The sequence below is a fragment of the Pezoporus occidentalis genome, unplaced genomic scaffold (assembly GCF_034315485.1).
Source record: "Pezoporus occidentalis ecotype Australia unplaced genomic scaffold, CSIRO_AGI_Poc_V1 ctg286, whole genome shotgun sequence".
NCBI lineage: Eukaryota > Metazoa > Chordata > Aves > Psittaciformes > Psittacidae > Pezoporus > Pezoporus occidentalis.
In genome coordinates, this window is record NW_026914785.1 from 47,896 (window position 1) to 59,584 (window position 11,689).

Consider the following 11,689-nt stretch of genomic DNA (forward strand, 5'->3'; position numbering starts at 1 on the left):
TGAAAAGTAAAAGTTATTGGTAAAGGGAAGCAGGAGTGTAGTGAAGGAGCTTCATCTTTGAGTAAGTTCTTAAGTGTGCGGTGACTTAAGGTCACCATGCACACATGCACTAAAATTATGTCAAAAGTAGTTGGACCTTATCTCTGAGTCTATGTAATGTGGGTCATTCAACAGTCCTTAAATTAGCCCAGTTTCACTTGTAATCCATATTCGGACCAAGTTCCCTCTCAGAGGATGCCTAATTCTCTCCTGTCCTGGTTACTTCTGTGTAATTTCTAGGACGTTTGTTTCTTATCTCAGCTGTCACCAGCACAGTGAAGCAGGCACTGAGATCTTGTTTTCATGCTTGGTAATGAACTGTGCATTGTTCATATGTATCCTTATCAGGCTCTGACTCTTGCAATAAACACAGGTGTTGAAACACCATAGCTTTTTCAGGTATCCTTTGCAAAATGAAAAGGTAATAGGTGCAGCACTAAACACACAAACTCTTCCAATGTAACTTGTAGCAGAGAATAAACTATGGATTCTTCCCTGAAGTCTGCTTGGATTTTTGTCACACTGGCACTTGTGCTAAGGATAGAGTAGTGGGATACGTGTAGGGAAGAAGCATCTGCAAAGCTCATGTGACAGAGGCTGTTCTGTGGAGGTACTGTGAGGTAGTCTTCCAGCAGTGGCTCTGTGCAGCCAGTTTGTGATGCATATTTCTTCAGGTGTTGGTCCTGCAGATAGCAAGGTAAGAAAGAATTCCTTCCCAGTCTACCAGGGAGTGCTCAGTGTTTTAACAGGAGCTGTGTTTTTGTTAAAACTTGCACCATTTTCCTGTTTATGATTAATGTTGCACTGTTTAAAAACCTGGTGCTGAAAACCACTGAGCAAAACCGCATACATTAAATTAGCTCATTCAGCCTTCTTAAATTCTGAAGGTAGAACAGTCTTTCCCTTGGCATATTAACTTTAACTACAGCAACCAGTAAATAGGGAAAATGGAGTCTTTTTTTTTTTTTTTCTTTTTAAGATAGGGGAGTTTCTACTACTTACCAACATTTTATTTATTTTTTTTTATATAACATAAAACTGGGGATCACAGGAATATATTTGCCTTCTGGCAGTGTGAGTGTTGCATTTTAACAGGCAGCATTTTTTGGGAGTGCTGTTTAGCCAACTGTATGAAATAAAGCAAAATTTAAAACTGTGCTTAGCATTTTGTAGTCTTGCTGGAGTATCTGACTTGTACAAGTGAAACGGGCTAATTTTAAGGTTGCAGGGCTAAGGCACAGTACTTATGCAGAAAATAATACTTTCCAAAAGGGCATAAGTAGATCACCCTACCTAAGTGGCATGCTAAAATATTAAAGGCTAATCACTCTCCTAGACTACTTTGCAGGCCTTGGTACTCCATGCTTTGAAGCTAAACCATTTCCTTAAATTCTGCTGCTGGGATAAAAATCCATTCCTTCAGATCAAGCAGCAGGGTTGAAGTCAGTGCCACATTCCCACTGCACAGGGAGATAGGTTGCAGAGGGACAGTCTTACAGTAGCAAACAGCCAAAGGGCTTTTGTCTTTAGTACATGAAAATAAAGCAGCACCGTCCATGTTCTCTTTTTCCTCTGTGCCTGCATCCCTCTGTTCCTCCTTAAGGTTAGGAGAGTTGGGCCATGCAGGTGAAGGTGAGATGGCTGTGAGGGGAGGAGGTGGACCTCATCCCCTCCTTGCTGAAGGTGTCAATACTGGAGACCACAATGACCAGTGCTGGCTTGTGGCCCTCTTTCAGCCTGTGTAAACCCACTCATTGGAACTAGAGTGTCACCATTCATACCATTGAAAAACAAAATGGAAGCTGTGAAAAGACTTGTCTCTGTGTGGATTAGCTTAGTAAACAGTGTAAAAATGGGAAGGAAGGTTTTGTTTCCTGTGCTTGACCAAATCTGGCAACTGTACTTTTCTTCAGACTCGCAGGCTAGGAAATGTTGTCTTCTGGTGCTGGCATGTTTCTATACCCTTTCATATCTCTCTGTATAAATATACTTTGTGCATTGTTTACTATGAAACTAGTATTGATCAAGAAAAACACTTTGAGGTAAAATTGTTTGTAATTCTCTATTAGCGTGTACATTTTTTTAAAAAGCTCTGTTTTGTTTACCTCAATTAACTTAATGGAATGGACCAGTAAATGTATTAAAAGATGACTCCTTTACCTAGAATAAAACTGTTTTTGCAGCCTTCACCACTGAAGTGATGTGTATACTTATTTTGCTGGGCTATCTTACTGCAGAAGTACCCTTCCCTTAAAATCTAGTTATACTGCTGATCCTGTACTACATGTGGTATTACTTGAAAGTGACTGCTGGAGCTAAGGGAAAGGTTGCAAGTGTGTGTGGGGTTGGGGGTGGGGGACAGGATTGGCAGCGACTTCCTCAGAATAAGGGGTTGCATAGTGAGTAATTGACTTCTGCTTGCTACATCCCTGGCTTGAACTGCCTGATTAGATTTCAGATTATTTCAGTTACTGAAGGCTTTTTAATTTGCTTTTACTTAGTCTGGGAGCTTGGAAGCCACTTAATCCTTGTTAATTCAATTAGTATGTAAGTAGACATATAATTTAAGCCCTGATCCTTCTGGAGCATGCCACTCTTTTGAATCATGTTTGGATTTAGCAGACAACATCTTACACCAATTGCTGTATTGTATGAGGTTCCTATAGGTAGGGATTTCAATCCAGTACATTTTTATTTCTAACACAGGTAATTAACACTGAATATTATCTGGTATCAGTGTCCCTACACCTCTGTAAAGCCCATAGGAGTAGTGTGCTGCACTTGGCTGTTCTTAACCTGTTACAAGAGTAGTATGCTCTGGTAGTGTGAGTTGAAATACTGGTATCGGCTTTTGAATCATAGATGTCTTCCCAGGAGCTGTGTTAAAGCACGGTTCAGGGACAGTCTGGCAATCTCCCAGGAAACAGGGGTGTGAACATCTGTTCAGGAGTGTTTTATTGTAGAGAATTACTAAAAGTGTCTTAATCTTACATTTAATGTTTTTTACAGTGGTGTTTCTGTGTTCAGTAATCTCTAAAACATTGATTGGCCAGGCTGACCCATCTTCTGTAGCAGTTGGAGAACAAGTGTGTCCTGCTGACAACTGTGTGCATGTGGCTCGTGGGCCCCTGCTTCATCAGCTGAAGGCACAGAGCCCTGAGGTTTCCTAACGAACAGATGGGAAGGAACTAATGAAAAATTGATCCTCTGCTTTCCACTTCCACACTGATTGATGTGTCTAGAAATGCCATTTTCATTTCTACCCTGTTGTCCCTCTGCATAATTGCTAACCAGCCTAGCAGAAAAAGGAAATGCTGTGAAGACTGCTGGTGTTCAACAGCCAGTACATGTACTCTGTAAGATGATGTACTGCAGAAATAACAAGGCAAACTTCTTTGTCCTGGGTGAGTTCACTGGCTGAAAGCCTGTGGCATGCTGTGAAATGGAAACACAAATTGAGATGCTTCCCGTCATGATAACTGTGGTGACTAATGCTTGGCAGGTTTTCCATTTTGGTAAGTTGAAGAGTTGATTAACACCAAAAGAGGCTTTAGCTGGTACAGCCTCTGTCAGTCAGTCAGAATCTGAAGGGAGCCAGTGGTTGAACGTTGTTTGATGGCCACGATGCTTTAAAGAGCAATAAAAATGCAGGTTACAAGAGAGCTAGAAAACTACTTTCTGAAACTATTGTTTGATTTTTTTTTTTTTTTTTTTTTTTTTTTTTTCCCCTCCATCAATTCTTTAGTTTAAAATCACTGTGGTGTCTGTGGCTGGCTGAGAGCTAATGTGATTTCTCTCAAGGATCCGCCAGCCTTGTGTACAAGTAATGATATTGGCAACATTTGTCATGGTTTGGACTTCAAGTCCTAGTAACATGTTTGTGCTGATAATGGTGCTAACTTCTATTTGGAGCCTGCATTAAAAAGCAGTTGGGTAGCTAGCAGTGACTTGCTGTTAAAACAGCAGGGTTGTGGTAAGGAACAAGTCACTTTTGCATCTGGAAAGTATGAGGAGGAAAGCAGAGCCAGGGAAATGAGTGTGAAGTAGCCTTCCCCACACCACCAGTCCTGATGACACCAGGTGTCCAATGTGCTAACAAGACCAGAAAGCGAAGCCAAGACAGAACCAATGGTGTAGGACCTTTCCTTGTAGCATTGCTTTTTCTTCCTAAGTGATAATGCTGAAGTCAGTATGCATTACCCATATATATATATATATGCATATATATATGCATTATCCATATATATAAAACCATGTATTAACCATGCCTTTAGACTTGTACTTGTGCCTGAAATTCAGCTATCAGTTGCTCTGTAGCTGCAGGTTTGGGCAAATTCACCAGATCAATGAGTGAAATGACCGCTTCCTTCATCATGTAATGGTTTCTCTTTGAAAGAAACACCTGAGGGAGACTTTCTACCACAGTGAGTAAGTAAACTGTAATGGATTTTTGAAAGAATGTTTTACTTTGTGTAGGATTATTCCCTCATTCTACTTATTACTATTCTTGTAATACCAAGCATTACATTAGTGTGAAGGCCTTGTCCCCTGGGATTATCAGCTCTTAAACTCTGCTAAATATTCTTCCTACAGCAATTCATGTTACATTAAACAAGAGAAGACTAATAGCATTGGCTAGATCACTTGCAAGTTTCAATTTTTGAATCTCCTTGGTATTTGTCAACTTATTTCTGCAAAATTTTTATTTCTCCCAATTTTCTCTTTCCTTTTAAGTTTACTTAAAAATAAAATAAAAAAATCCCACCCGTGTTATATACTTTAGACACAGAATCAGGTAACATTGAGAAAATACAGCATGTCCTTTTGGACAAAACCCTTCCTGTTCCTTACCTCAAAGGGAGAAGAGTCAGGCAGCCAACTAGAAAAGACAAGATGAAACAGAAGCCGCTGTACCAGTTCAGTGTGTTTTGATAGATCTTGTTGTAGACTGTAGATGTCACTACTCCTGTGGTGACTAAAGACAACTGCAGCAGGACAAACACTTTACCTGTAAACCAAGAACATAGTTTGTTACAGGGAGAAAAAGCCAGCTCTGGTACATCTTGATGAATTCTGGATCACCACTGTGAGGGAGAGCCATGTGGTCATTGCTTCACAGGCACCAGACAGCATACGCTTGTATCTGCTTCTGTTCAAGATCAGACTTTAGCGCCTTTTCCTTCTTTTAGGCTGAAGGATGAAAGATTTGACCAGCAAACTGTCTGCTTAACCTGTCTAGATGTAGAGGTAACTGCTTGGAAGACTGGCAATAAGCTGGGTGGTTAAGTGCTCCTTTCCCTATAAAGTGGAAAAGTAGTTTTGGGCTAGGATCTTCAGGACAGGAGAGATCAGAGAAATTTCAGTCAGTCTGCTTCTGCATTCAGTCATAATAGTGGTCCACTGGGTTGCAATATTCCCTGAAATAGGGAGGTGCATGTGATTTAGACAGAGGAAAATGAATTCAAGTTAAAACAGCTTTTGTGCTGAAGTGCATCCTTCTGTTCCTGTAGTGGTAAAAGGGGGAAGGTGAAGTAACCCATCGTGCTGGGATGTGCAAGCTGGGAGCAAGGTCAGTGCTATACAGAGGGCTTGCTGCCCTGGCAGCCTTCTCCAGCTGCACAGCAGCAGCAGCCACCACTGAAGGGGACAGCACTGATACCAGAGGCTGCTCTGCTGCATGGCCCAGCTCCAGAGCCGATCTGCCACTGTGATAGGGTGCAGCCTGCATGGCTCAAGGTGGAGTTTAAAAACAAGGTCAGGATTAATAATTATGACTAATTTGGGGTGTGAGCTGCTACTTGTGTGGTGGGTAGGCAAATTTGCTATGGAGCATGGTGAGGAATTAACTTAGTGACAGAGCAGTATTGTGTTTGTATGGTACAAGGGAAAAGGACTGCTGTAGGAACATGTTTGGAGGAGACTTGAACAGCCAAGGTTCTGAGGTTTTATTTGAATGCATGGCTAGTCCTGTCTGTTGTGTCTAAATTCAGCTCATTGGGGTAAAAATGGTAGCCTTCAATACAGTGCTGTAAAATACATGTATTTTACTGTTTTCTAATGTATTTTTATTATATAAAATAATTTCTGCTCCTGTTTACCAATAAAGGCTGATTTCTATGCAAAGGTTATACTTTGTTAGTTAAATCATAATCTGACAGGAATAAATTGCCAGGAAACGCTTGAAGATGTGTTTAGAAAGCATAACTGAAAAAAAAAGATGAAAGAAATCCACCCTTTCCGAAGCTGGAAGTAAAAGAAGTCAAATATAAATGATGTAAGTATCATAGTGCTGCAACGCAATGCCTTACTTTTCTTGTTTTTCCCTGGAGTACTGTGTTTTTGCGCAGTACCTCTGGTGTTTTCCTTGCCTTTGAGCTGCACACTGATAATCATCTTTAGAAGCATGTGCTGAAAAATGTGTGGGTGAATGATGTAACTAAGGACAAGAAGTTCGGATGTGACAATCTTGTATTGCAAGTTTCTCTGCTCCTCCCTTCCCATTTGTGGTACCAACTCTTCCAGTTCTATTATGCAGAACACAGATTGTAACAATAACTTACCTCTCTTCATATCTTAGGCTGAATGGAAGGATTTGAGGTTTTTTGACTGGTAAGACAACCAAAGCACTTACCATAAGATGATCCTTCAACATGCTTGGATAACATGGATCTGATGGTTGGTAAAGGGATGAGGGCAAAGAGCATCACTGCCCGTGCTGCAATGCAATGAGCATGTGGTTATCATCAGTACCTGCTTCTTGTTTCCCAACACAATCACCACTGCTTTTGAAGACTATGGGCCTACGGCTTGGGCAGAGCCTTTGCTGCACTTTTTCTTGTCCCTTGAGTACCAGAAAAAAAGTACAGATCTTTGGTAGGAGTGTAGGTCCTCACTCCATCCAAGGGATGCTGGGTAAGCCACCTATTGCTCCCACCAGCAGAGTTACTTTGCCCAAACCAGCTGTAGTCTCTTGGTCTAAGCCTGCAATCCCAGTGTAGATGGAATGTAGCACTGTCCTTTGAGACAGAGACACTGATGATTTGAACCTAACCAGCAGAGAGAGCATCCCATGCTACATGGCTTTGACTTGAACAGTACCCATGTCACACTACAGCTGTGTTCTATTTTGGTGCTTCTGGCTTGCAGTATTTTAGGCTTTCTCTAGTGTGGGAACTTCTAGGGAGCTGGAATTACCTTCCTGTCAGGAGAACCAGCCTCAGTGAAGACTTGGTCCATGTCTAGTGTACCAAGGTGTTTCTGCAATGGAGGGAACAAGCATTCTGTACACTATGTAGCAGCATGTGTTCGTGATGGACTTTAAATATCAAAAAACCCATTTTTAATTCTTTTAATTTTCTTTTGTAATCATTTCTTCCCCAGCCTGATTGGTGAAATGAACAAAATATCTTAAAAAATTTTGCTCAGTGTTTGGCTTAGTACACAAATATAATCTTTCCCTTTAGAATGACTTTGATTTTCAATTTCTTACTCCCTGTAGGGGCAGACAGATAAAGCACTTCAGGCCATTTATCTTAGACCTTTTTCTCTTTCTAGAAGAAAAACCTCAAAGCCATACAGGACACAATACTCTTTTAGATATGAATTAGCCATCTCTTTGCCACAACGGATGCAGCTCTTGGATTTTGCTTTCTGCATCCCTGCACATGCTACATACTAAATATAAACTTGCCTTTTGTTTGTTGTGGGATGCTGTCCCATACGTTTATACACAGTTTGAGATTTGTACACTACATTATTGTGGTATTTAGTTGCTAGAGTAGCTCCAATATTTCACCATTAAGTTTCCCATCAGGCATAAATGCCTTAATGTAACAAAAATAAATCACATCTTAGGATGTTTGTTTAATAGGAAACCTTTGCCAGTTTTTTTTGTTGTAGCCATAAGCTTTATCTCACAAGAAGCAAGTGCTTGGGTGACACAATCTAGTGTGGGACGTCCCTGGCAGGGGGGTTGGAACTAGATGATCTTAAGGTCCTTTCCAACCCTAACCATCCTATGATTAATGCAGTGGTGTGGTCTGACTACTACCAATACCCAGCAACAATTCCCACTCCCCTGTGGTGTGAGCATTGTTCTCCTGCTCTGATCTGAGCTATGACCAAGTGACAAATTACAAGTCAACCAACCTTAAGCTAACCTTGGCAGGAGTGTATGCCTCCTCTGGATATTGTAGGGTGTTGGGTGTCAGAGTGCAAAGGGGGGGGATAGGGGACCCTCTTGGGCACTGCTCCTGTGACGATCTGCCTAGCTCCCTGCTCTGAAAATCACAGCGAAGCAGACCAAAAGCCCTTCTTCTGATGCTGAAACACCCCTACCCCTTTCTCAGGATGCACTTGCTTGTGTGAGTGGTTGTTTGACTCACCAATGTAGAAAAGGAATGTCCACCTAACGAAGGCCATGATGAGGATGCCAGCACTGAAGGATACCACTCCGATCATGGTCATGGTTATATCCTTCAGGTATTTGGAGAACACAAATACACCTAGGAAGCTGGTGATGAAGATCACATACCCAGCAGCATTGCCATGTCCAATTTGCACAGCATTCCAACTTAAAGGCTCCCTGAGCAAGAAGAGTGGGAGTACGTTCATCGCACCAACCACAGCAAGGTCATAGAGGATTGCTGCCATAAACAGCATGGTGAGGATGAGTTTCGAGGGTGATACTGGAGTGGAGTTGCTGTTCTTTGTGTGGCCTGGTAGCTGGCTGCTTACCTCCTCTGCACTCTTGGGTTTGGCTGGGCAGGAAGCTGCTGGCTTGGGGACTGTCAGGACAAGAATGCTGTAGAGGAGGCAGAAAGCATAACAAGCGATGCTGCAGCTCACCAGCACAGTGCCCTCTTGATAGTGGTCATTGAAGCCAACAAAGAGGTAGCCAGATGCCATGCTTCCCAGAAAGCCAGAGAGGCCATACACCAGCTCAATAATGATGAGCCGAAGGGACCTTTTGATCTCGGAGGAGCCCAGGGATCCCAGAGCCATGACACCTGCCCAGAGCGTGGTGAAACCGCCCATCAGCCCATTGAAGGCAGCAGCCCCGTACATCACCTCGATCGGCCAGCCCCGCAAGAGCAGGAGGAGCAGGAGAGTTTTGGAACCCAAGTAGCCAAGAAGAGGGAGGCAGATGGGGATCTTCCGATGTATCCTGTCCCCCAACTTGGACAAGCCATACGCTGACACCAGTGGGCTCAGGCCCAGGACAAGGTTGTAGATGATATAAAAGTTAGAGACAGCCTTTTGCTGAGCATCTTCCAGCACATGGGAAGGAGCAGTGGCGTTGGTCTGGTTGTAGTAGTTCTTCACCACCAGCAGCAGCGCCGTGTCGTAGAAGGCGCTAGCCACTTGAGAACCTGCGACCACGGGCTCAATCCACGTCCTCATCACGGTCACCCCCACCATGCTGCTGGCGACGTCCTCTTCTTGGGGAGAGCTGTTTGCAGGGAGATGTGCAGGAGGAAATGGCTCTTCAGAAGCTCTGCTCTGGAGGCATGCGTAGGGAGGAGCAGCAAAGGGAAGAACAAAAGCTGGGCTGAGCAGGATCAGAGCGTTGTGCAAGAGATGATCTGGCCAAGAGGATATCTGCACCTCGCCTTGCTACACACACTCGCACACGCACATCCCTGTGCTGCTCTGATCCCCGGCTCACAGACAAGAGGCTTTTGTACAGCTGGAGAACGCCCTGCGCTCCCGAAGTGCTGCTGCTCCTCTTCCTGGTGTAGTTTCAACAGAGGTCAGATGACCCAGTGGAATTTCTCTCTCCAAATTTAGGAAGTGAAAATGATCAAGTAATTGCTGCAATTTGGAGTGATGGTTTCGGGTTTGTTTGGTTTGGATTACTTTCCCCCTCCCCCCACCTTTTGGCATCTTCACCTGTTTCCAAGTGGTTGCGGGAGGGGAGGATGGCTGTGTGCTTTTGCTCAGGCAATCAGTGAATTCCCCTTACTACAAGCTCTTTTTCCTTTCTTCTACACAAACACGTTGCTGGCTGTTTTGCTCCCGAGTGGTCCTGTCTGCCCTGTTGCTGCGCTGTGCCCATTATGTCGTCGTTTCAATAACTCACTCAGGAAATTACACCAAAAAGCCTGGTTTTGGTAACCTGCCTGCTGCAGCTGCCACTCTGCCTGCTGTGTCCTTTGGCTTTGCAGTGTGGGAATTCCTAAGAGAAAGGAGAAAAGTCCCAGTTTATCCAAAGGCATCGGCAACCACTGCACCGCAGGGATCTGAGCTGAGTCGGAGGCTGGGAGGGGTGAGACCCCACCCCGGGGAAGTGATTCCCAGTGCCGGCTCCTGAGGCCGGTAGCTGTGCCTCTCTGCAGTGCTGGTGCTGCACGCAGCTTTGCAGCTTGGGGAGTCGGCCTCTGATATTGCTGCTGCCCGGGGCGGGGGGGGGCAAGCGGAACGACTCACCCCAACCGGCTCCGGTGCCTGTGTGTGACTGGAACAGGATATGGCGCAAGCAGGCTGCCAGCTCCAAGGAAGATGTTTGCAGTCCCAGCTGCAGGAAATACTTGGGGGATATTTGGCAGCCTCAAAAATGCTAACTTAAATTGTAGTGATCTCATTCTGCACTGGGTTAATAAATCATAACAGGCAGAATAACAGTCTGTTCTAGGAAGATTTATGATGAGTAGTTTAAAAAATAAATTAATGATTAATTTGCAAGAACAATGTTAAAGCCTCCATCTGTTACACTCTATTATTCAGGTGACATTTACTCAATGCCTGTGTACTCATGGCTCAAGAGTTTTATTTTTGTCATTCTTAGGTCAGTTGTGCAATAATTTTTTTTTTTTACATTTCAATGCAAGGAAGAGAAGTTCCAATGAGTAACAGGGAAAGGAGTGGGGAATTGTCTGCTAGAAAGATTCGCTGCTAGACAATCCCAGTTTCACCACAGAATTTGTTTTTTGGTCAGGCCAAAAGACTCCAGAAGCCAGATGTATAGTATAACATGGGGTGTTCCAACAGTTGGCTTTTTTATCATTTTTTTCCCCCACATTTTCTTCAGAAGGTGTCCAGCTTCTTTCAGATTTTATTCAGAAGTGGGACAAGTCTTTTTCTCCAAACCCTGGAATATTTCCAGAGGATGGAAATTCCAGACAACCTTAATGAAAACCCCACAGTATCAGCCTATGACCAGTTTAAGCAACAAACTCCAACAAAGGAAATGCCACATTTTGCTTCACCCAGGTGTTATTAATAGGTGAAATTGCGTGTTGAAACAATACAAAGAGAAAAGATGATTATATTTGAAAATCTGATAATCAGTACAGGGGTTTTATGTATTAGAAAAGTTTGAGAACAAGCTGAAATTCTTCTATTGTGTATCTTAGTTACTTTATAACTAAGCATTACAATGGTAGCTATAATGATAAGCAATTAACATAGCCATATATGGGGAAGGGTATATGGGTGGATCGAGGGGAGTATTGTGAAACTCTACCGAAGCAGAACTCACGAAGGTACCAGGAGTAGTCAAGTGAAAATAAGAGAAAGCTGGCATCCACATAATGGTTGGGACATGTCCAAGGAACAGAAAAGTGAACAGGATGACCTGAGAAAGACTTCTTACTTCATCCGAGGAAGATTCCTTACTTCATCAGGACGACCACCAGAGGGGGGCTGCGCA

General features: G+C 43.3%; 1 protein-coding gene across 3 annotated transcripts; it reads right to left on the reverse strand.

The window, feature by feature from the left end:
- Nucleotides 1-2,977: 2,977 nt before the first annotated feature.
- On the reverse strand, nucleotides 2,978-10,135 carry SLC46A2 (solute carrier family 46 member 2). Of its 3 annotated transcripts, XM_062625994.1 has the most exons (4): nucleotides 8,424-10,135; nucleotides 6,671-6,754; nucleotides 4,891-5,047; nucleotides 2,978-3,666 (listed from the first exon to the last, which is right to left on the reverse strand). In XM_062625994.1, the coding sequence occupies exons 1-4, from the start codon at nucleotides 9,457-9,459 to the stop codon at nucleotides 3,609-3,611; spliced, it is 1,335 nt and encodes a 444-aa protein (XP_062481978.1). In that variant the 5' UTR covers nucleotides 9,460-10,135; the 3' UTR covers nucleotides 2,978-3,608. The 3 variants fall into 3 exon arrangements, 2 of the variants coding, with proteins under 2 accessions (XP_062481978.1, XP_062481979.1); XR_009966168.1 differs by lacking the exon at nucleotides 2,978-3,666 and having other exon boundaries at nucleotides 4,983-5,047; nucleotides 6,671-7,296; XM_062625995.1 differs by lacking the exons at nucleotides 2,978-3,666; nucleotides 4,891-5,047 and adding an exon at nucleotides 7,234-7,296 and having other exon boundaries at nucleotides 6,667-6,754.
- Nucleotides 10,136-11,689: the final 1,554 nt, after the last annotated feature.

Bases quoted from the DNA above. Each gene is read 5' to 3' on its own strand.
- SLC46A2 (XM_062625994.1), bottom strand. From the start codon at position 9,459: ATGGTGGGGGTGACCGTGATGAGGACGTGGATTGAGCCCGTGGTCGCA. The intron at 5,048-6,670 runs GTAAGTGCTTTG...CTTGGTTTACAG, and splicing joins TGTTGAAGGATCATCTTATG to GTAAAGTGTTTGTCCTGCTG. The intron at 3,667-4,890 runs GTAAGGAACAGG...TGCTCTTTAAAG, and splicing joins CTGACTCTTCTCCCTTTGAG to CATCGTGGCCATCAAACAAC.